Raw genomic sequence first — 24583 nt, 5'->3', positions numbered from 1 at the left:
AAGTCAAACTATACCAAATCTCTGGATATTAAAAAATGAACACAGTTAGTCATCCAATAAAAAGTATATATCATTTACCCCCATGAACAGAGCTATGTATTCGCATTGACAGAGGTATATGTGTTATGTTAGTTATTTAAGAAATAATCTGGAGAATTTATCATCCCCTCTGAGAGATTTCTGCACAATTTAATTAAGGACCCTATAGTGTGCTGTAGGATAATAAAGCTTTTCCTCCAAAAAACAGATGAATACTTAAACTAATTCAAAGAGAGAAGAAAGCTTCCTGAAAGGTCATTTAATTGACTTTTGCTTTCCAGGTGTCAAATCAGACACTGAGCTTGTTCTTCACGGTTCTGCAAGATGTCCCAGTAAGAGATCTGAAACCAGCCATAGTGAAAGTCTATGATTACTACGAGACGGGTGAGTGACAGTGATTTTCACATAGAAATATTTAATTCCTGATCACAGAAATTCAGGTTTAGGAGATGTGTTGGGGTTATTTATTACATTAAGTAATTACATCATCACTTCATTTTGTCTCCATCAAGTCTGATGCTCCTCTTTTTGTCTCTTATACATACATTATAGAAACAACCTACATTATAAATTTATCAACTACTAATACAAAACACCTGTGGGATATTTAGTTCCCTTCTCATCAGATAAATGGACTGTATGACAATATGAGATTTAAGTAAGTAGAACATCTGAAGAGTCCTTCAGGAGTTTGGGATAAAAGAAAACATAAAACACTATATTTGAAAGGAGAATATAAGGTAGCAAGCAACGCATCAGATGAATGATGCTTATGTTTCTGGTACAATACTGTTCTTCCCACAACAAACTCCTTCCTTGGCCTGTATCCCACAGATGTTTGCTTTCTTTCTCACTTCATGTAATGATTTCTGGTTTTTTGTTGGTTTTTTTTTTCAGATGAGTTTGCAATTGCTGAGTACAATGCTCCTTGCAGCAAAGGTAAGCCACTCACACTCCTCCAAAAGACAGTCAGAGCTCCTTCAGCTTGTCCCCCAAACCTTCTCCTTCATAAAACGCTGGGTAAATATTTGTCAAAAACATCAAATTACTCACACTGCACATTATTATAGAAAAACACATTTATTGGAGAGGGCCGCTGACTCTGTCAAACCTCAGAGAGTCCATAGGATTGCTTATGGGTAATGATTTGGAATAGATTTGGTTTCCCACTGTACTGATTAGGTTTCCTTGGGCACTATGCTACCCAGAACTAAGGGAAAGAATACTCTCTGCTCATGGAGACCCAAATCTGTCTTAATTTTTTTTTCTTTCCAATGTCACAGATCTTGGAAATGCTTGAAGACCACAAGGCTGAAAAGTGCTTTGCTGGAGTCCTGTTCTCAGAGCTCCACAGAAGACACGTGTTTTTGTATCTTTAAAGACTTGATGAATAAACATTTGTTCTGGTCAATGTCTTTCCCTGTTTCCTGTTCATTCAATAAATATCATTGTACATTTCCATATGATTCCCAATAGAATACCAAGATTAAACTTAAAGGAATCAAGTGCTGAAGGACTTCAGAATACAAAAAAATGATACAGTGATGTTGGTCTGAGTAGGCTTCATGTAAGGACTGTGGGGAAAGAAGAAAGTATTGGGTTATGTACTAGGAAAGTGTAAAGTGTGTTTGGTTATGGGAATACCCTATGAAAAACCCAAAGGGTGAATTTTTATGAGAAAATAAAAGACTGACTTCACCAGAAAAGACTTTTTACATTAAAATGAAGTAGAATGAAATACAACATTGAACAGGTCATATTGAGAGGCAAGATAATTGGGACTTGACCTGAATTGGGAGTTATGTGTCCTATGTTACACCAAAATCTGCCACTGATGAGAGTGATCAGTCAGTTAACCTGGGGTCTCAGATTCAATAATAGATGAGCTGAAAATAATGAAGGGAGGATTCATGCAGAAGCACGTTTTCTCAGAAGAAGGAATGTGTATGACTCAAAGTCCAAATAAGAGTATTATATTGGATCATCTTTCTTCTGGAAATTTGAGCCAGGATTAAAGGACAGCTGTAAAGTCAAGGAGATACTCTGATGCAGAAATCAGTTCTCACAACATCTGATTGATGTCTGATGATATCTGATGTCTCACAACATCTCTTTAGTCTATTTTTAAAATATATAATTTTCTTTGCAGTAAGTATTGCAACATATATTTCCATTCTATGGGAGGAGAAGCAAAACTTCAGGAGTTTTTGAAGTAGGAAAGGTTAAAGCAGGAGGATTGAGCCAAGAGAGTCTGAGGACAATCGTAGGAGTCCTACTCTTCATTTGGCACAAAAATGACAATGTTTAGTTAGGCAGAAGGTGAGTATGGATTGTATAAACTAAGAACTGGAAAAGACTTTGAAGTTCAAGCAATCCTTAGCTCTGTCTCCAGGCTAGACAAAATAAGAAATAAAAGCTATCACTTCTGTGTGGTGCTTATAGAATAGAATTAACCTATCAGCATTATGGGATCTTTGGGGTGTCGCTTTCCTGGGCGACTGTGGCACCTTTGCCTGAGTTTTGCTCTGGGCCCACTGGGCTGCTTCTGCCCACTCGCACTTGCTACCAACCTGGATCCTGGATCCAAGGGAGATTGAGACGGGTGGAGCAGAGAGGGGTGTGCTAGGGGTGTGTGAGCAAGCGTGGCCACTGTGCAGTCACACACACAAGCTGCTGCCCAGGTTGGGCAGCTCCAGGTGCCAGCACAGGCTCTCCATGAGGTGGCTGGACCAGGCACACAACAAACAGCTTCCCCCTGGACCAGGCGCATCACAAGCAGCTTCCAACAGTGGCACTGGCGAATGCAGTGACGCCAACCAGGGCCCCAAAGAGGGAGTCACAGCCTGGGCTCAAGGAGCTCCCAGGTCTGGGCTTCTCCGAGGGCCAGAGCTCTTCTCTCCCTGTGGGGAGCAAGGGGCATGTTGCAGCCCTGTTTGTGTTACAGCTCTTTTAACCTTGCTGTGCAGCTCCTCAGCTCCTGCATCAAGCAGACAAGTGGAGAATGAGACAGATGAAGAGGAGCATTACTGAGCAATGGAACAGAAGGATAAGGAAGATGAAGAGGAAGGAGACCTGCAGTTAGTAGCTCATTTCCACAGTAAGGATGTCCTTTCCACAGCAAGGGTGTCCCAATGAGTGTTCAGCTTCTAGCAGAAAGGAGACCCTGGAGTGGCTGGCTCCTCTCTGCAAACGGGTCTTCCCATTGAGTGTTCAGCTTTCAGCAGAGAGGAGGTTCTGGAATGGGTAGTTTCTCTCCACAGGTAGGTCATCCATTGTCTTCCCATCCTCTCTTCCAATCTAGCTGAGTCCGGGGGATTTTATGAGCCTCAGAGGGAGGAAATGCATGCTGATTGGTCCATGGGCAGCCATGAGTGGGCCCAGGGAACAGCACCACAAGTTACCTCTCTGGTCTGCAGGCTTCAAGCCCTCACCCGCTTGAGGGTGGGACTTCACTGGGGACCCATCCCCTTCCACCCAGGAACCTGCCTGCCTCCTGCTCCCAGGCTGTTCATGCCAAGGGGCGCCTGCAAGCCAGTGTTCAGCTGTCTTCAGACCCCTCTCAGCCTCTCTCCCACGCTTGTTGGTGCCCAAGTTCCAAAGGGGGCCGAGACGGCAGGGGGCTGGCGTGTCAGCACTGTCCTGAGCGTGTGCACACTCGGCCAGGCTGTGACAGTACCCAGGCTCGGCCCGACCTTGCTCTGAGATCAGAGTGGGTGCTAACAGTGGAGAGAAGCCAGGCAGCTGGAGTAGGCACCCTGGAGCCCGCAGTGGGCAGGGGGCTTTGCTGGGCCTCTGAGAGCACAGAAAATGTCCACAGCCGCGGCAAGGTGGCTGCAGCTGCACCCTGGGAGCTCCTGCTCCACCAATTCGGAAGGGGCGGGGCTCCTGCTTGTCCCTGGCTCACCTGCTCCTGAGTGTGCAGGTCCGGTGGCGCCTCCTTGCAGCCTGGGCTCATGGGCGGGGGCGGGGGGGGGGGAGGAAGGGAATGTTCCAGGTCCTCCCTGGACCCGGGACTGTGTCCGGGGCAGGGATGACGTCGCTGCAAGTTCTTCCCGTGGCCCCGGGGCTCAGGGGCAGCCCAGGACTCTCCCTCGCCCGGCTCACGGCCCTGCCTGGGGGGCGCCTCCGGGAGCAGATCACGAGCCCTGGGGCTCAGCCCTCAGGCGCGTCCAGCTCGGCGGTCACCCCAGTGCTGGGAGGACCCTGAAGACGCGCCCCGGGCGGCCCTACTCAGAGCCTCCTCCCAAGGCCCAGGAATGCGGCGCTGTCGGAGGTGTGCGCGGTGGCCACACCGCTGGCCGGGTCCCCAAAGCGGGCCCCGCTCCCACTTCCCGCCTTGGCCCCGAACCCTGGGTCCGGCCCCAGCGCTTTGTGTGCCAACACCGCTCCGCCCTGGACCCAGCTCCGCCTTGGGGCCCCTCTCTGCCTGCCCCTCCGTGCCCGACTACACTGCTTCCCCTCCGGCGGGCGACTCAGCCCAGTCCATCGCGGCGGCTTCCAGGGCGGCAGGCTCCGGGGGTACTCCCGGGGCCGGCTCCAAGGACTGTTCCCCTCCTCCCCACTCCCACTCCGCGGCGGCGGCGGGCGAGAGCGGCGACATAGGGCCAGGGTCCGGAGCGGTGGAGGCTCCGGGCCGGGGAACAGGTCCCCCCACCCGGCAACGCGAGGATGGTGGCGGCGCAGTCGGCTGCTTTGGGGTCTCAAGGCACAGGGGACGCGAGGCACAGATGTCCCACAGCAGCCACTGCGGCTCCCGCAGCTGCTCCGCCGCCGCTGCCCGCCCCTCCCCGCTGCAGCTGGCGTGATGGCAGCGGCAGCTCTGGACGCCCCACTGCTGCCACCATCAGCCTTGTGAAATAGGTACTACCTTAACAAATGAAATTGAAGCAGAGACATGTAATTTGCCCAAAGTTACTAAGTTAGTAAGTGACAAAGCTAGAATTCAAGACCAAGAAGTCTAGCTTCCATGCTCTTAACTTCCAACCATGGTGACACCTCAAACAACTTCAGACAAAAAGGCCAGGAGAAAGTATATTTCAGAGCTTAATAAACATTATAATTAGCTGTCAAATTAAGTATCAAGCCAGGGCACAGAACATAAAAGAAATCAGAGTATGGCTATGGGAACAAGACAACAGGATTATAATTTTACCTTTTGGTTCTAGTTTTTTTTCTTTGTTCATATGGAAATCGTTACTGAAAAGGTACTTTAAGGATATGCTTGTTGCAAATCATTAGCTGTATCACTGACCAAGAGTGTTTATTCCTGAAATACTAACTGATTGCCTACTATCTGCCAGGCACAATATCCCATGCTATAATACAAAATTAAACAAAATAGGATTCCTCCCTTAGAAAAACTCACCGCAGAGTAAAAGAAAAAGATACACATCTGGGTCATTATAATGATCAGGTGCTCAAGCTATTCGTTGCCCCAGTGGACTGGAGATACAATGGCCTTCTCAAGTTTTGGGGTATTACACTCAAATTCATATGTGATACTGGAGAAAAGGCCTAATTACAACTAAAACTGGATTTCCCACCAGCCTGGTGGCATGGGAATCTTGGAATTAAAATTACATAGAATTTTTAAAAGTGATGTATCTTCTACATCTGATTTTGTGAACTGAAGTTTATTCTTTCCAGGAAAGCATATAGATACACGACAGGAAATGAAATGGATACTTGTTGGGGTCAGTTTTATGTATAGTTTGTATTTTATTTTGAAATATGATACACTGCTATTCTCTTGCATTTTCTTATATGTGAGTCACCACTAACCCTATATTCCCCCATTTCAGGCCAGTTGGTCATAAGCATCCATTTGCCTCAGAGAATACTGGGTTGTTATGACAAGAATACAAAGTTGGAAAAAAATAGAATATTTGAGTCTACCCCGTAAGAATAAAAACAATAAAAGGGTTTTAAATTTATTTAGACCCTATTGTTTAATCAAGAATTCTGGCCAGGAGCAGTGGTTCATGCCTATAATCCCAATGCTTTAGGAGGCCAAGGCAGGAGGATCATTTGAGGCCAAGAGTTTGAGACCAGCCTGGGCAAATTATTGCTCAGGAAAAAAAGGTCGCATTTAGTATTTTAGTCTTTACAACGTTTTTTTCTATTATGCAGTATTCTCTCAAATACTTTATGTCCATCCACGTTGTCTGAGACATGCCACTTTAACATTCTAGTTATGCTGTAGCTGTCATTTTACCCTAAGCCGTTAGTAGTACTGATCCACATAAAATTGGGCTGTTTAGGTGTTTAACTGTTTAAATGTATAATATATCTGTATATTTATATATTGTATAAAAAATCACCTAACACAATAGATATTTAATATGTCTGCTATAAATATATATCATATAACATATAACATAATATAATAATTAATATTATAAATGATAATATACTATAATATAAAATATAATAAATATATTATAAATGTACAATATATCTGATATAAATATATAAATATATCAGATATATTATACATATAAATGTATATGTATAATATATACATATATGTATAATACAATGTATTTATTATGTATATGTATATAAATGTATATGTATAATATATAAATGTATAATATATCTGATATAAATATATCAGATATATTATCCATCTATTGTGTCAGGTGATTTTTTATACAATATATAAATATATCAGATATATTATCCATCCATTGTGTCAGGTGATTTTTTATACAATATATAAATATATCAGATATATTACACATCTATTGTGTCAGGTGATTTTTTATACGATATATAAATATATCAGATATGTTATCCATCTATTGTGTCAGGTGATTTCTTATACGATATATAAATATATCAGATATATTATCCATCTATTGTGTCAGGTGATTTTTTACACAATATATAAATATATCAGATATATTATCCATCTATTGTGTCAGGTGATTTTTTATACACTATATATCAGATATATTATCCATCTATTGTGTCAGGTGATTTTTTACACAATATATAAATATATCAGACATATTATCCATCTATTGTGTCAGGTGATTTTTTATACACTATATAAATATATCAGATATATCATACAGTTCAGCCCGTCAAAGCACCATATTTTGGGGGGTTGGTTTCCGTGTCCCAACACTAGCTACTAAAATATTAGCTATTAGCTACCGATAACTCTTCAGTAGTAAATTCAAGAAACGTAAAGTAATTCTCTTCATTAAGTTCTTGCCTTGTCTACTAAAAAAATGGTCATCACCGATGTGGACAATGAAGACCTGTGGGGTTAAAAGCTCTAACTAGCATGCCTCCAAGATTCTTTGATTGCCCGCCATCATGATCGAAGAATAAATAACTTCTTTTTCATCTTATTTATTTATTTTTTGTAGAGATAGGGTCTCGCTATGCTGCCCAGGCTGGTCTCAAACTCCTGGGCTCAAGAGATCCTTCTACTTAAGCCTCTCAAAGTGCTGGAATTACAGGGGTGAGTCACCACGACTGACCATTAATAATTTCTTTCAATGACACTTTAACATAGGCTCATTCATCTTTACCTCTAAAGAAAAGTCTTTCTGGTCTTTTTAAAATTATATCTTTTGGCGAGGCACAATGGCCGGGTGCGGTGGCTGACGCTTGTAATCCTAGCACTTTGGGAGGCCAAGGTAGGAAGATTGCTTGAGGCCAGGAGTTCAAGACCAACCTGGCAAACATCTGGAAAACATAGCAAGGCCCCATCTCTATTAAAAAAAAAATCAATTCTATTTTTCTAAGAGAAAAAAGATTCCCAATTCAACAACACTTTTCAAAAACTTTATCTGGCAGCTACTCAGGAGATTGAGATGGGAGGATCACATGAAGCCCAGGAATTCAAAACCAGTGTGGGCAACATAGTGAGATCTTATCTCATAAAAAAATAAAAAATAAAAAAAGCTTTACTTGGAATACAACCCATGACTCTGGTTATAAATACAAAATTCTTCAAATTCATTTAAAGGAATTTAATCCCAGCTTCTCGGATGAAAAGAGGAAAGAATATTCACAATTTGATCCATCATCAGTAGACAAGTTAAATGTGTTTCATAAAAGCAAGATATATTAATTAAGCAAAATCATATTCGAGTAACCACAGGAAATATAAATATACTGTCTCTTACCTAGAGAAATCTTATAGTCTAATTGTGAAGATAGTCTTCATATGACGAAAAAGATCATCATTAATCCAAAACATATAAGTTATAAAGAAGCGACATATATCAGCAATTCTAATATCTGGTTAGCATCCTTTGTAGAATTTATTTTAAAATGCAGATATCCAGGTCTCATCAATAAAGATTTAATTAATTATTTTTGAGGATGTGCTCAGACATCTGTGTTTTTTGTTTTTTGTTTTCGTTTTTTTGTTTTTTGAGATGGAGTCTCACTCTGTTGCCCAGGCTGGAGTGCAATGGCACAATCTCAGCTCACTGCAACCTCTGCTCCCAGGTTCAAGCAATTCTTCTGCCTCAGCCTCCCTAGGAGCTGGAACAATAGGCGCCTGCCACCACGTTCGGCTAACAAGCATCTATGTTTTTAATGAACTCTGTAGGTGGTTCTGTTATGCAGTTAGTTTTCAGAACCATTCACACTGACAGTAAAGGCTATTTATTCCCAGCAGTTGAAAGACCACTAAGGACACAGGAATAGTTAGCAAAGCTACTTAAAGATGCCAGGGCTGGGGCCGGGTGCGGTGGCTCACGCCTGTAATCCCAGCACTTTGGGAGGCCAAGGTGGGCAGATCATGAGGTCAGGAGATCGAGACCATCCTGGATAACACGATGAAGCCCCGTCTCTACGAACAAACAAACAAAAATACAAAAAATTAGCCGGATGTGGTGGCGGGCACCTGTAGTCCCAACTACTCGGGAGGCTGAGGCAGGAGAATGGCGTGAACCCAGGAGGCGGAGCTTGCAGTGAGCCGAGATCACGCCACTGCACTCCAGCCTGGGCGACAGAGCGAAACTCCATCTCAAAAGAAAAAAAAAAAAGATGCCAGGGCTGGCTGGGCACAGTGGCTCACACCTGTAACCCCAACACTTTGGTTTGGGAGGCCAAGGAGGATGGATCGCTTGAATTCAGGGTTCAAGACTAGCCCAGGCAACATGGCAAAACCCCATCTCTACCAAAAACACAAAAATTAGCCGGGCATAGTGGCATGCACCTGTGGTCCCAGCTACTCAGGAGGCTGAGGTGGGAGGATAGCTGGAGCCTGGGAAGCTGCAGTGATCAGTGATCATGCCACCACACTCCAGCCTCGGTGACAGAGCAAGAACCTGTCTCAACATACATACATGCATATATAAAATTAAAAATAAAAATAAAAATAAATAAAGATGTCAGGGCTTATGTTGAACCTTAACTGAGAACAAGATTCAAAAGATACTGAGGCTTATTTTTCTTTCTTATATCTATAGTTACACAGGGAGCTGTCTAGTCTTGGATGTATCCAAGTTGATATCTGGTTTTATCCATTGAAACCCACAGTGAAAATGGTAAATAGGTGCTAGGTGTTTGGATTTTTTTAATCCAATGTAAGAATAAAACAATGGTATCCTAATAATGTCAAAGCAACATTGGTCATAATCTAAGGAAATTGAATTCATATAGTACCAAATATATGTTTAGCATTGTGCTAGGTGCTGATACATTCTAGATAAAAATATTAAACATGGGTAACCAAAACTGTCAAATGACATTTCAGGGCAAGATATAATTAAGTACCAAAATCATTGGCATAGTCTTTAAGTACTGTGAAATGTAGAGAAAGCTGAGATGAATGGCAGTGTAGAGACAGATGGCTTCGCAAATCATCTCAGATGACTAGCTATCCAATGTGAGGACACTTCTCCCTCACTTTCAAACAAACGCTAAAGACGCCTATTACTTAATCATATGAATATTCAATCTCATATCTAATGTGGTGGTATTCATAATACTCTGTATATGTTTTCATCTTACTGGACAAGCGTCTTCAAACTCATTTAAATGAATTTAACCCCAGCTTTGTTTATGTATAGACTTCTTCAGTCTCACAGTCTATTTGTCTCTTTGTACCCCACAGGCTTTCTTTATTCAGTAACACTGGTGATTTCTCTTATTTTCCTTAGCTTGAAAGATCTAGCCACGTGAGCAGGACAGAAGTGCACAACAACCATATCTTGATGTCTGTGGACCAGGTGGGGCCCCTGCCAGCCTTGCTAGACAGACCCAGGTGAACAGTCCTTCTAGGGGATCTCATCACCAGGCAAGCACGTGGTACGAGAAGAGCAGTCATCAGGAAGGCCATTTGGAAAACCACAACCTCTCTGTTCACGTGAGATATTTTACATCCTCATTCCTCATCGCAAGCTTCCTGGGATTTGGAGTGTCACAGACAAGAGGGTTGGGGGAGGCCAGTAGGTATGGATTTGTTTATATTAAAATGAGCATATGAATATTTATATGTTATATTAAAACATATATGTTTGTTTATATTAAAATGAGCATATGAATATTTCTGTATACTTCAGATAAACATTCTTTTCCATAAATAAGCTTCATCATCCAGAAGCCATGTTGAAAGTTGGCAATCAAGGATAGGAAGTGTTTCCAAGGGTTGTCAGTGATTAAATCAACCTTACTTTAGCATACATGTATGAGAGAAGTTAGATAAATTATAGATAGAGAGATAGCTAGATAGATAATAGATAAATAAGGTAGATGACAGATTAGATACAGATGATAGACAGATATGCTATCAGTCTAGATCTATTACTCACAGTCAGTCGTATCATAGTGTAATTCCATCAACTTCATTTGCAGCACAAGAAGAGCCCCTGATGTACGCCTGTTTCCTGAATATTTGGAAATATTAATATTAATATAGATAGAGTCAGCTTGCCAGTATAAAGAATCTATCTCTCACTATAGGCAGAGCCATGTGTTGGACATTATGGAGGAATATGTATTATTTTAATCGTTTAAAAGACTAATAAACTTCTAATCTACTTTCGGGAGCCTCTGCTCAAGTTCCTGAGGTTCCTACTCTAAAATCCACATCACCCTCCAACTGCTCCCTATGTGAGCTGTTAGGGAGCACAATGAATTAGAGAATGAATCCTATTAGCCCACTAAAAAATTATCTTTCAAAGGATGAAGACTGATGCTAAGGAAAAAGAGATGAGGCCTCCCTGGTTCCGCATTATTACTCCTTCTTTTCTTGGGTTACGGATTGAACACTGACCTTTTCTTTCGCTCTTCTGCAAGACAACCCCATAAGAAAGCTGAAACCTGCTTTTGTGAAAGCCTATGATTACTATAAGACAGGTGAGCAAAACAGAATCCTAGATAAACTCAGTTCTTTCCAGTGTGGTGTCTTTGATGGAAAAATAAAATAAAAGCCAATGTGTTTGGGGTTTTTTTCTTTTTTACTTTATATAGATTTAGGGGGTACAAGTATGGTTTTGTTACATGGCTACATTGCATAGTGGTGAAGTCTGGGCTTTGAGTGTAGCCATCACCCAATTAGAGTACATTGTACCCATTAAGTGATTTCCCATCCCTCTTGCCCTGTCATCCTCCCACCCTTCTGAGTCTCCAATATCTGTTATCCCACTCTCTATGTCCATGTGTACAAATTATTTAGCTCCCACTTATAAGTGAGAATGTGAAGTATTTGACCTCCTGTTTCTGAGCTATTTCACTTGAGATAGTAGCAACATGGGTGGAAGTGGAGGCCAAACCTCAATTCTTAAAGGAATAAAAGTGTGCTAAACCCTTGTACATCTTGTTTTCAGTTTAATCTGTCTCCATACCTTATTTTTTCTTCCTTGGCCTACAAAACTACTGCAAAAACTACCTGTAATATACATGTATATTGATATGTAAGCCTATCAGTCATGCAAAATAATCCAAAGTACCAAGAGTTTTACGTAGAAGTGCTTATAAATAAAGGCATACATAAATCTTAAAAAGATAATATAGCAATGCAAAGCAATAAAGAAGAGCCTAAGAACTACACAAATAATTATAGCAGGAACTAAGAGAGGGGTGAGAACTATAGCGTGAGTGGTCTTTAAACAGCAAATGAAGAGGCTGGGCACAGTGGCTAATGCCTATAATCCCAGCAGTTTGGGAGGCCATGGCAGAATGATCTCTTAAAGCTAGAAGTTTGAGACCAGCCTGGGCAACTAAGTGAGAGCCCATCTCTACAAAAAATTGAAAAATAAAATCAGCCAGCATGCTGGTACACACCTGTAGTAGTCCCAGCTACTCAGGAGGCTGAGGCAGGACGATCATTGGAAACCAGGAGTTTGAGGCTGCAGTGAGTGAGAGAGTGAGACCCCATCCCTAAAATACACACACACACACACACACACACACACACACACACACACCCCAAGTAAAATTTCAGTTGGAATATAAATCGTGGGTATTATACTGATTTATGGAGAGAATTATGCTAAGTCTTTCAGATGAGGAAAACATATAAGAAATATCATGCAAGAAAAAAGAAGCAAATATGGAACAAGAACTGAAAGAATACATACCCGCGTGATCCCCCCTAGTACTTTGCTTGAACACTGTAGCATGAGCAGGCTTTGATTTTCCACCAGAGTAACGGATTATACCAATGGTATCAAGAGTGGAAATTCCTTGACCATGTCTATATATTTCCCCAGTGAGCTGACATTTTTGTGATCACGCAGGCCCTGATTCAGTATGGTTTGCAGTCCTTAAATAGGTCAAAGCCTCTCCACATAGCCCTGTCCCGTTGAAGCTCCCATTCTCAAGCTTTTCTCCCATTGTGTCTTTCAGATGAAGCAAATTTGCTGAATAAAGTGTACCCTGCAGCCGATAGGCAGTTTGCTCTACATATCCCAAGCCTTCATTTTGCTCTCAAAAGCAGTCCTAAATACAAAATCATCTACATCTTTTATTAGTTGATATCAGATTTATCATACTGCAAGGTAACACAGAAATATACAGCTTTGGAGAGGAACACTAACTTCCTGGAAGGTTTCCTAATTTTCTTATCAGAAGAGTGTAAATAAAATTACCCTGTAATTTTATTATAGGGTAGATATCTGATGGATTCCATTCTCAGCCATCGCCAGTTTGGTCTCCTTTAGCAAGCCCTGCTGCTGTCCATATCCAATTAGAATTAAATTCACTCCTTGGCAAGCCCTAAGTCATCCTGTTTGCTTTCCTCTTCTCTCCACAGGCACAGAGCAAGAAAATGTTTGAGGCTTGTGTCTATAAACAAGACTCGGCTGGAATCCCCAGATCCACGACTTTTTAAAAGGATATTTTGTCTCTGCAATACAGATACTGAATGAGGTTGGCAAATAAATATGTATTTCTAGAGACTCTATAATTGATTCCTTCTTCATTTAATGCAAATTTACTCCATGCTCACTTACTGCTTTTCATTGTACCCTGTATTTGCAATAAACAAATAATGGCATCCAAATTGAGGTAAGAGCACCTAGCATAAATTTAGGAACAATTCACAACAGCCTCACTACTGCAGAACCTCAGAATATGCAAAGCAATGTAATGGCAATCTGGGAAAGTTTCACTCCAAGAAAAAACTTCTAAACTGAAGATTAGTGACAAGAGTGTAGAGTATATCTGAGTGGAAACATTTTTTGCAAAAGCAGAAGAAATGGTTTATTTTAGCACCAGGTAAAATGACTGGCCTGTCTAGATAGAAGCTCCGTATTGCAGAAAGGTGAAAATTTATCAATCAATCAATTAATTAATAAGTTATGTTTAGGTGGGAGTCATAATATTATGACAATTTCATGGAATTAGAAATGCTTAACTTCTGGTCCAAAATCTGCCACTGACCATTTGTATGACTTTGGGTTGAAAAACATCTGGATATCAGTTTTATGTGTGTGACAGAATCACGTGTTATTGGAGAAGTATAAATAAGTACAGGTTGCGTATCCCTTATCCAAAATACTTGGGACCAGAAGTGTTTTGAATTTTGAATTTTTTAGATTTGAAATATTTGAAGTATGCTTACCAGTTGAGTATCCCTAATCCAAAAACTGGAAATCCAGAATGTTCCAGTGAGTATTTCCTCCTAGCATCGCTTCAGCACTTGAAAAGTTTCAGATTTTGGAACACTTTGGATTTCAGATTTTTGGATTAGAGATGCTCAACCTGTATAGTAGATCCTCTCTTAACACCATTGAAAGGTTCTTAGAAACTGCAACTTTAAATGACATGACATAGAACAAAACCAATTTTACCCTAGGTTAATCAATATAACCAAGGAATAAGATCTAGTGTTCAGTAGCAAAATAGAGCAACTATAGTAAACAATAATTTACTCTCCATTTAAAAATGACTAGAAGAGTAGAATTGGAAAGCTCCTAACACAAATAAATAATAAATGTTTAATGTGATGAATATCCCGATTATCAAGTGATCATTACACATTGTATGCTTGTATAAAAATACATGTACCCTATAAATACATGCAACTATTATGTATCCATAAAAATTAAAGATTAAAGAAGTCAATGAACTATTATTTTTCATAAAGAGTCATAGGAAAATTTGCCTTTTTAAAATTTTGCACATAACCTTGGTAATAAAAGTTATATTTAAATTTTAAAAATAAAATGAGCTGTTTCTACAGCATATATCTGATCACAGAAACATCACCAAACTTCTAAATGAAGACCCAAAACATTTCTAATATTGAACATTGAAATAAATGTGATAAATAAAAACAAGGCAACTCCCCAATTTATGGTGAATCACTGAGTGACAGCATTCATAGTGTTACATGACCAACAGATTCATATGACCAGTGCACAATAACAGACGAGTTACACTGAGACAGCAGGGTTTGCAGCAGAGAAAGGGTTTAACGCTCACAGAGCACCAAGTGAGGAGATGTGAGGGGACCCTCAAATTCACCTCCCTGAAGAGTTCTGGACTGGGGCTTTTAAGGGGATCATGGAGGGTGAGGAGCTGGAGAATTGGGACCATTGATTGGTTGGGGTAAGGAGAATGAATTCATCAGGACATGGAAACTGCATTCTTTGGTGAGTCAGCTCCTATGGGGTCCTTCAGACCAGCTGATGTCAGTAGTTTCACTAGTATGCAGCACCTGAAAGGACATCTCAGATGGAAAACTTCGCATTTTATAATGTTCAAGTTGTTATCTGTAGAGCAGTTAAGGGGAACTACGATCTAGGGTCTTTATGATTCTAAGGCAACAGGCAGCAAACAACTAGGAGGAAGCAGGTGCGAGCACAGGCTGACCTAGTGCTTAATGCTGAGTGTGCTGCAAGCTGGGTTTATTTTCATTTCTCCCCCTCCCTTCTTCCCTGATTAATTTTATAAAGTTTATAGGGATGGTTTCCATAGTGGTGATGGGTTAAATCAAGGAAGAAATGTTTACAAACCAAAGTTTTGGTTTGTAACCAAACCAAACAACAGTTCAACAACAAATGAGAACAAATGTGGTGGGGTCGTGAGCATTTTCATCCTGCATCATTTATTGCCATGTATCTGTATGATTATCGTCTACTTTACAGGGTAGACATCTGATGGATCCCATTCTCAGCCATTAATTTCACAAATTATTGTGAAGTTTTTACTTCACAATAATTTGTATTCATTCTTTGTTTCTTTTTCCAAGCTGCATATTCTAGTTCAGGGTCACAGGTGGTCACAGCCTTTCCTGGTAGCTCAGGGCCAAGGTGGGAACAACCCTGCACAGGACACCCCGTCACAGGCACACTCACACCCACACTCACACTCAGACTGGGACCATTTAGATGTGCCAACGAACCTAATGTGCGTATCTCTGGGATTTGCAAGGAACCCGAAGTGCGCAGAGGAAACCCACACAGACGTGGGGAGAATATGCAAACTCCACACAGACAGGTGGCCCTGGCCATTGTCTCATCAACAAAACGAGGTTGAACAGGAACAATCTTATTGGAGGACCTGCTGTACAGGAACAAGTTTTCTAAGGAGATTAAAAAAATGTAGAAACACAAAAGAGGTAGAAGGGTTAATTTTTTTAAAAGGCAATACTGAGTATCTACCATCTGCCTGGCACTGCTTTAAGCATTTTGTTGGCATTAGGTAATTTTATCCTCACAATCACATTATGATGTAGATACTATTATTAATCCCATTTTTAAATGAAAAACAGAAGTTTGGAGAAGTTCAGAAACTTTCCCAAGCTCCAAGCGAAAAATGAGGCAAGATTTTAACCTAAGCATTCCAGCTCCAGAGTCCACACCCTTAACTACTTCTCAGTGCTACTCAGCTGCGAGGAAGGAGGCAGCTGTCTCTTCTTTTGAGATATCAGATGATGGTGGGAGGCTGAATGCAGAAAGACAGATGTGTTCAAAGGAAGAGAAAGTATGTAAAAGCAAAGCAGAAAAAAGAAAAATGGGGCAAAGAAAACAGGAAAGGCATCTGTGAGACCCTCGGGTGAGTTCATGTCTGAGATCTGTTGGCATCAGCATGGCGCGATTGTCCGTTTCTTGTGTGAGGCATGTGGCACTGGTAGACCGTGACCAGTGCTGCTCACGATTTGAATTTGCCCTTCCCAAAGTCAGACTATGCTGAGGGAGGAGAAAAGGTAACACCTACAAAACTTCTTGCTTAGAGTCTCTTTATTTAAAGATTATGTGGCCCTACCTTCTTTCTTCCCAGAGTAGAGAAAGAAAAGAGCCTCTCAGTGTCCTCGAAAGAGCCAATAGACTTATAATTGGATAATATAATGGAGTCAAAGATTATGAATAATCCACTATCCTGTATTTAATAAAAGGGTCAGAGAATCTCCATCCTCAGAATTGGATCCAGCCATGCCTGCGGACACTCTTATATAAGGCACATGAGATTCCTGTTGTAAATCTCAATCACAAGAGAGCTGCATCAGCTGGGGCCCAGATTTGCAGGGCTCCCCAACAAATGGACACAATAGAGAATGCCACCTTCGTGCATAGTGCTGTATTTGATGGGAAACGAAGGAACAGAGAACATCCTGTTGATTGGTCTCTGACTCGTAATACTCTGATATTTTTGTCTAATTGCAATGAAAAGATCTAAGTAAGGCTTAGGACAGAAAACAGAGCAGCTCTCAATTGAGGCCTATGCTAGAAGAGTTAGACATGGTTTAATGTTGAAAAGTCAGGACAGTGTTGATGGCAGTGATAAAAAGTGAGGCTAGAGAAATCAGTTGAGACTCATTTATCAAGCGTGTTAACAGAAGTTTTCATGTTATTTTATAAGTAATGGTCTTAGGGGATTTTTTGGGGGTGTTGATTTTCCCGTATGCAGACAAGTGAAGGGTGAACAAGACAAAGATGAGCTATACTAAGCGTTAGAACAGCTCAGAGGAGACCTGCAGTGGCTAGCTCTCTGTAGACAGGTTGTCCCGACGTCTGCCATCAACAGACAGGAAGTGTGGAGAGGATTGCTCCTCTCTGCAGCTGGCCTCCTGGAAAGGGTTGCTCACCTCTGCAGGTCTCTGAATCTCTCAGCAGAGAGGGTAGTTCCTCTCTGCAGCTGGTCTTCCCATTGTGTCATCTCTGTAGACAGGTCATCCTGACATCTGCTGTCAGCAGAGAGGAAGCCCTGGAAGGGGCTGCTCCTCTCTGCAGCTGGCCTCTTGGAGAGAGTTACTCCTCTCTGCAGCTGGTAATCCCGTCTCTGGAAGTCTCTGAAGCTCTGAGCAGAGAGGGTGGTTCCTTTCTGCAGCTGGTCTTCCCATTGAGTCCTCTCTCCGTTCTCTCCATCCTCTCTTGTTCTGGCTGAGCCCACGGCTTTTATGGACCTCGGAGGGGAGGAAGTGTGTGCTGATTGGTCCATGGGCACCATGGGTGGGCAGGAAGAGGCACGACAAGTCCCCATTCCAGTTGGTGGGACTGGCAGCCTGGCCCCCAGCCTTCAGGCCCTTCCTGGTCTGAAGGCGGGGCCTTACTGGGGACCCGCCCCCTTCCTCCCAGGACTCTGCCTCCTGCCGCCATTCATGGCCCCCAAGTCCTCATTCCAAGATCCAAGCCAGTGCCAGGAGCAGAGAGAGGCCAGGCAGTGGAAGCAGACACCCCTGAGCTTGCGAAGACAGGAGTGTGGGAGGGACCTTCCTGGGCCCATGAGGGTGCACACTGCAGAGATGCCCAGGTCCTGCGCCAGGGGAGCTCCCACCTCGCCAACTTGAAAGGGGGGAGGTTCCCACGTGTCCCTGGCTCCTGCCTGCTCCGTGAAGCGTGAGGCCCAGGTCTGCAGCTGCGGACTGGGCAGCTGCAGCTGCACCCAAAAGAGCAGATCCTGCCTACTCTCGGCCCCCTCCGGGAGCACAGGGAGGCTCATATCCACAAGCGCGTTTGGGCGGCTGTAGCCCCACCCAGGAGGACGGGGCTCCTGCCTGCTTCATAGAGCAGGAGGCCTGGGTCTGCAGCTGAGGTTTGGAGGACTGAGGTTTGCAGGGCTGCAACAGCACCTGGGGGAGCCCCCACCCCAACTCAGAAGAGGCGAAGCTCCCACTGGCTCCATGGAGTGTGCAGCCCCAGCTGCAAGGGGCATGATAGCAAGCAGCCACTGCCATTAATAGGAAGCTAATGAAATCTTTTAGAGACAACACAGCGGCAAGATCAGATTTTGCTTAGGATGATAACAAGTGGCAGAGCTAGTGTGAGAGAGACAGGTGGCAAGGAGATTATTACAGTCATCCTTATTTCTCATGGAAAATTTTCCTGAAAAATGGGCTATAAGGATATTCCACTTCTTAAAACTGTATTTCTTACCACTTAGGGAGAGCCAAAATGCTTTGGACCAATGTGACACGTTTTAGACCAACTGAAAGTCTACAAAGAGCTCTATTTTAATAATTAAGTCTACTGTAGATTTCAGGTTCAGCTTCCTACGAAGATTTTTTTTCTGAAGTTTATTAAAATCAATAATTGACACTAGGTGGCAAGTCAGGATCAACAATTACTGTGTTCCCAGCGTAGTTATGCATCTTGATTTGAAGTGAGGAATGGGGGAGTACTATGATAAGGTTAGACACAGACTAATAGCATTCTGAAAGACATATACTGATACATAAGACACATACAGCATATATCAGATTCATGCCCCAGATACCGAGCAGTATTATTTTCAAATACGTTTTTTATATGCTTCCCCTACACTTACTTGTTCCTGTTTGGATGGCTTAGCAGAAGCTTCAAGATGCCCCTTTCATATACAGTAATAAAAGATAGCCACCGGGTGACAGCAAAGGTTAAAAAAGTTGAGTGCTGCTACTTCATTAAAAATCTCGTAAAAAATAAAAATAAAAATAAACTTAGGCAATAGGAACAGAGAAGACAGGAGTAAAATAACCATAGAAACCTGAAATGAGAAGATAAAATAAGGTACTAGCACAAATCATCCTTATCTATGGGCAGAATTGCATTGACAACCCTGGAAATAGCTGATTTTTGCTTTAAGTTTTATTTTCTTAGAAACAATATATTCTACAAGAAATACCACATCCCTTTATTTTTTGTAAATAAAATATGGCTCTAAACCCCAGCTCCATTGGACTGACAGGAAATTTATCTCAGACATTTTGGTTCCTTCCTAGCTGGTGACCAAATACAGGATCAAGATATGGCACCCACTCCGCCACCGGCATCTGTCTGTAGTCCACATGACCATTTTAGATCCACCACTCTGCGGCCACATTATCATTCTTGGGGATAGGAATCTTTGACCAAGAACAAGCAGCTGGGCCTGGAACCCAACCTTCCAAGTGCTCCATGCAGACCTTCCTTCTGAAGCCCTGATACTTACTCAGAGAGTACCAGAAACTAGAGTAGGTCCCTGCTCTTAAGGGACTCACTGACTTTCTCTGTCCAGACTAAAAGAATCATTTTAGCCTGGGGAAAGTCCCTCTCAGCATAAACTTCTTAATTGGCTTTCTTCCTTCTCAAATTCTGTTTTTCTCTTGTTTGTTCTTTTAAAATCAAAAGCCAGGTAACCCTGCCCCAAACGTTCAACTCCTTCAAGATTTTTTACCTAGCCAATCATGTAATCTGTGAACAAAAACAGTTTCATTTCTTCCTTACCAGTCTGTATACCTTTCATTTTATTTTATTCTCTTATTTCATTAGCTAGGAATTCCAGGACAATGATGACTAGGAGTAGTAAGAGTAGACATCCCCATCTTGTTCAGGATTTGAGGGGAAAGTATCTAGTCTCTCACCATTAATTATAACATTAGCTGTAGATTTTTTGTAGATGTTCTATATACAGTTGAGTTTGGAGAGTTTTTATCCAGAATGAGTGTTGAATTTTGTCAAATGCTTTTTCTGTATTTACTCATATGACCAAAAGTTTTTTTCTTTAGCCTGTTAATGTGATGGATTACATTAAATGATTTTTGAATGCTGAACTAGCCATGCATATCTAGAATAAATCCCACTCTTCATTGCACATAACTATTCTTACACATTGTTGGGTTTGGTTTTCTAATATTTTGTTGAGGATTTTTGGGTTTTTGTTCATTAGAGATATTAATCTGTACTTTTCTTATCTTGTATTTCTCTAGTTTTGGTATTAGGGTAATGTTGTTCTCATAGAATGGGTTAGGAAGCGTTTCTTAGTTACTTGTTTTCATTTTTATTTAGTTCAACATATTTTTTAAATTTCTCGTAAGACTTCTTGGGCGTATATGTCATTTAGAAGTATGTTATTTAATCTCCACATATTCTGGAATTTTCTAGCTATCTTTCTGTTATTGACTTCTAATTTATTTCCATTGTTTTCTGAGCACATACTTTGTTTGATTTCTATTCTTTTAAGTTTATTAAGTTGTGTTTTGGAACTAGGATATGACCCATCTTTAAGAATGTTCCATGTGAGCTTGAGAAAAATGTGTATTCTACTGTTGTTGGATGAAATATCCTGTGAATATCAATTAGCACCAACTGATTGATTGTGCTATTCAATTCAACTATATGCTTACTGGTTTTCCTTCTGCTGGATCTGTCAGTTACTGATAAATGGGTATTGAAGTCTCCAACTATAATAGTGGACTTGTATATTTTCCCTTGCAGTTCTATCGGTTTTTGCCTCCACATATTTTGACCGCTGTTGTTAAGTATACAAAAACTCAGGATTGTTATGACTTCTTGGAGAATTGGCCCCTTTTTCCTTGCTCTAAGATGTGCTTTGTCTGAAATTAATATAGCTACTTCAGCCTTATTATTATTATTAGTGTTAACTTGGCATATTTTTCTCCATCCTTTATTTTCAATCTATCCTTTATATTTACAGTGAGTTTTTTGTAGACTACATATAATTGAGTCTTGTTTTCTTATCCACTCTAATAGTCTGTCTTTTAAATTGATGTATTTAGACTATTCACATTCTAATTTATCATTCATATATTTATATTTAATCTCTACCTTATTTTAATTGTTTTTTATTCATTTCCCTTGTTCTTTGCCTTCTGAGATTTTAACTGAGAAATTTATATTATTTCATTTTGTCTCATCTCTTAGCATATCAATTATACTTATTTCAAAAAAACATTTTCAGTGCTTGCCTAGAGTTTGCAATATACATTTACAACTAATCTAAGTCTGTTTTCAAGTAACACTACACTGAGTCACAGGTGGTGCACATACCTTATAAGAGAGAACGGCCAATACCTCACTCCCGTCCCTTATGACATTCCTGTCACACGTTTCACATATCTATAAGTTTTATTGCTACTAATAATATTTTATTGCTACAAATCTTTTGAACAAACTGTTATCTGTTAGGTCAATTAAGAATAAAAAATAAAGCCAGGTGTGGTGTCTTATGCCTGTAATCCCAATGCTTTGGGAGGCCTAGGCAGGAAAAGCACTTGAGGCTAGGGATTTGAGACAGTCTGGGCAACATAGCAAGAGTTTATCTCTATAAAAAATTTTAAATTTAGGTGAGTATGGTGGCACGTGCGTGTAGTTTCAGCTACTCAGGAAGCTGAGGTGGGAAGATCACTTGAGTCCAGGAATTTGAGGCTGCAATGACCTGTGATTGTACCACTGCACTCCAACCTGGGTGACAAGGTAAGACTCCGTCTCATAAAAAAATAAAAAAATAATAATTAAAAAATGAAGAACAAGAATGAGAAAAATGAAAGACTTTAAATGCTCTCCCTTTCTTTACGTAGATCCAAGTTTCTGACCTATATCATTTTCCTTTTCTATGAAGAGCTTCTTTTAACATTTCTTGGAAGGCAACAATTTCTCTCAATTTTTGTTTTTCTGAGTTTTTAATTTCTTTCATTTTTAAAGAATAATTTACCTAAATATACAATTCTAGGTTGGTGACTTTTTTCTTTCAATGCTTTAAATATTTCACTCCACTCTCTTCTTGCTTGCATGGTTTTTGAAGAGACATCTGCTATAATTCTCATCCTTTGCTCTCTGTAAGCAAGGCTTTCCCTCACTCTAGCTTCTTTCTAGATTTTCTATTTGTCTTTGACTTTCTGCAGTTTGATCATAACATGCTTAGGTGCAGATGTCTTGGTATGTATCCTGTGTGGTGTTCTCTGAACTTCCTGGATCTGTAGTTTGGTGTCTGTTGGTAATTTTGGAAAATTCTCAGTCATTATTACTTTAAGTATTCCTTTTGTTCCCTTATCTTCTTCTCCTTCTGCTATTCCCATTATGTGTATATTATACTTTTCATAATTGTCCCATAGTTCTTGGATATTCTGTTCCTTTATTCTCAGCCTTTCTTCTCTTTGGCTTTCAGTTTGGGAAATTTTCAGTTTCAAGCTCACTGATTCTTTCCTCAGCCATGTCCAGACCATGTTACATAGGCAAACGTGTGCCATGGTGGTTTGCTGCACCTCTCAACCCATCACCTAGGTATTAAGCCCAGCATGCACTAGCTATTTTTCCTGATGCTCTCCCACCTGCCCCCCACAGGCCCCAGTGTCTGTCGTTCCCCTCCGTGTCCACGTGTTCTCACACTTCAGCTCCCACTTATAAGTGAGAATATGCGGTGTTTGATTTTCTGTTCCTGTGTTAGTTTGCTGAGGATAATGGCTTTCAGCTCCATCCATGTCCCTGCAAAGATCTCATCCCTTTTTATGTCTGCATAGTATTCCATGGTGTATATGTACCACATTTTATTTATCCGGTCTATCACTGATGGACATTTGGGTTGATTCCATGTCTTTGCTATTGTGAATAGTGCTGTAATGAACATATGTGTGCATGTATCTTTATAATAGAATACTGTACTTTTATTCCTAGCATTTCTTTCTTTCTCTTTCTTAGAGTTTCAGTCTCTCTGCTGATATTTCCCATCTCTTCTTGCATGTTGTCCACTTTTTCTATTAGATCCCTTAGCATAATAATCATTATTTTAAATTTCCAGCCTGTTAATTCCAAAATCACTGTCATATCTTCATCTTGTTGTACTTGCTTGGCCACTTCAAAATGTGTTTTTTGCCTTTTAAAGTGCTGTGTAATTTTTTGTAGAAATCTAGATTATTATATATTGGGTAAAAGAAACTGAAGTAAGTTATCATGAGGTTTTATGTTTATCTAGCTAGGAGTTCGGCTGTGTTTACTCTCTCTGTGTCTTTATTAGAGGCTAAAATTTCCTCTGTTGTCGTTTTTGTCTTTGGGCTTCTCTAGAGACTTCTTAAATAGGATCTAAGCCTCACAGGTCCGATGACAGCCGTGGTATCTTCTCTCGCAAAACTGTGGTTCTCTCTCTCAGTTTTCTGAGTGATGGTTTGCCCGTTACCTCAATTCTTTGATGGATCTAAGAAAAGTTGTTGATTTTCAGTATTTCAGTTTTTTTTCCTTGTTGTGAGGGTGGCAGTGGTGACTTCCAAGCTCTTTATAAGTCATACCAGAAACCAGAAGTCCTTCAATACTTTTCAGCCTCTTTCTGTGTTGCTATTTGCATGTTTTGTGTCATGCTTCTAACCTCTGTGTAGTATTCCACTAAAATAATTTGCAGCCACCAAAATTTTATTCACTCCTTTAGTGACAGATATTTATGATACTTCTACTGTATACAGCAATGCTCTGAATATCCTAATACATGTCAATTTATCAGCCTATGTGATAATCACTCTGGGTTATAAAGCCAGGATAAGAATTGTTGAATAAAATGATATATACTAACTTAAATTTACTATTCAACCAGAATGCTACACAAATCTATACCCCCTCTAGTAGTATACAAGGGGGTCTCATTTCCCCTGTGTTCTTGCCAATATTTACCACTATCTAGGTTTCTAATTGTTTGGGGGTTTTTTTGTTTTTTGTTTTTTGAAATGGAATCTCACTCTGTTGCCCAGGCTGGAGTGCAATAGGGTGATCTCGGCTCACTGCAACCTCTGCCTCGTGGGTTCAAGCAGTTCTCCTGCCTCAGCCTCCCAGGTAGCTGGGACTATAGGTGCACGCCACCACGCCTGGCTCATTTTTGTATTTTTAGTAGAGACAGGGTTTCACCATGTTGGTCAGGCTGGTGGCAAACTCCTGACCTCAAGTGA

At 40.9% G+C, this 24583-nt stretch overlaps 3 protein-coding genes across 3 annotated transcripts in view; 2 read left to right on the top strand and 1 right to left on the bottom strand.

Moving 5' to 3' along the window:
* The window catches only part of A2M (alpha-2-macroglobulin), a 48436-nt gene extending 46982 nt beyond the window's left edge, over nt 1–1454 (top strand). The window contains exons 34-36 of the mRNA XM_004052668.5: nt 321–423; nt 937–978; nt 1323–1454. Of these exons, the coding sequence (XP_004052716.2) occupies nt 321–423; nt 937–978; nt 1323–1339 (162 nt within the window). The 3' untranslated portion in view covers nt 1340–1454. The remainder of the gene's footprint in view (nt 1–320; nt 424–936; nt 979–1322) is intronic.
* Nucleotides 1–24583, bottom strand: part of KLRG1 (killer cell lectin like receptor G1) — a 109033-nt gene that overhangs the window by 29410 nt on the left and 55040 nt on the right. Inside the window, exon 6 of the mRNA XM_055358643.1 lies at nt 10824–10898. Within this exon, the coding sequence (XP_055214618.1) occupies nt 10857–10898 (42 nt within the window). The 3' untranslated portion in view covers nt 10824–10856. The remainder of the gene's footprint in view (nt 1–10823; nt 10899–24583) is intronic.
* On the top strand, nt 2191–4940 carry LOC101140972 (putative uncharacterized protein encoded by LINC00612). Its single transcript, XM_019038188.4, has one exon. It carries the CDS (start codon nt 4296–4298, stop codon nt 4842–4844), a length of 549 nt encoding a protein of 182 aa, XP_018893733.3. The 5' UTR covers nt 2191–4295; the 3' UTR covers nt 4845–4940.

Source organism: Gorilla gorilla, chromosome 10, assembly GCF_029281585.2.
Source record: "Gorilla gorilla gorilla isolate KB3781 chromosome 10, NHGRI_mGorGor1-v2.1_pri, whole genome shotgun sequence".
In the NCBI taxonomy this organism is placed as follows: Eukaryota; Metazoa; Chordata; class Mammalia; order Primates; family Hominidae; genus Gorilla; species Gorilla gorilla.
This window is presented reverse-complemented; position numbering and strand designations above follow the sequence as displayed.

What these genes read in the sequence shown, in the direction of transcription:
- LOC101140972 (XM_019038188.4), top strand. Translation starts at nt 4,296, where the DNA reads ATGCGGCGCTGTCGGAGGTGTGCGCGGTGGCCACACCGCTGGCCGGGT.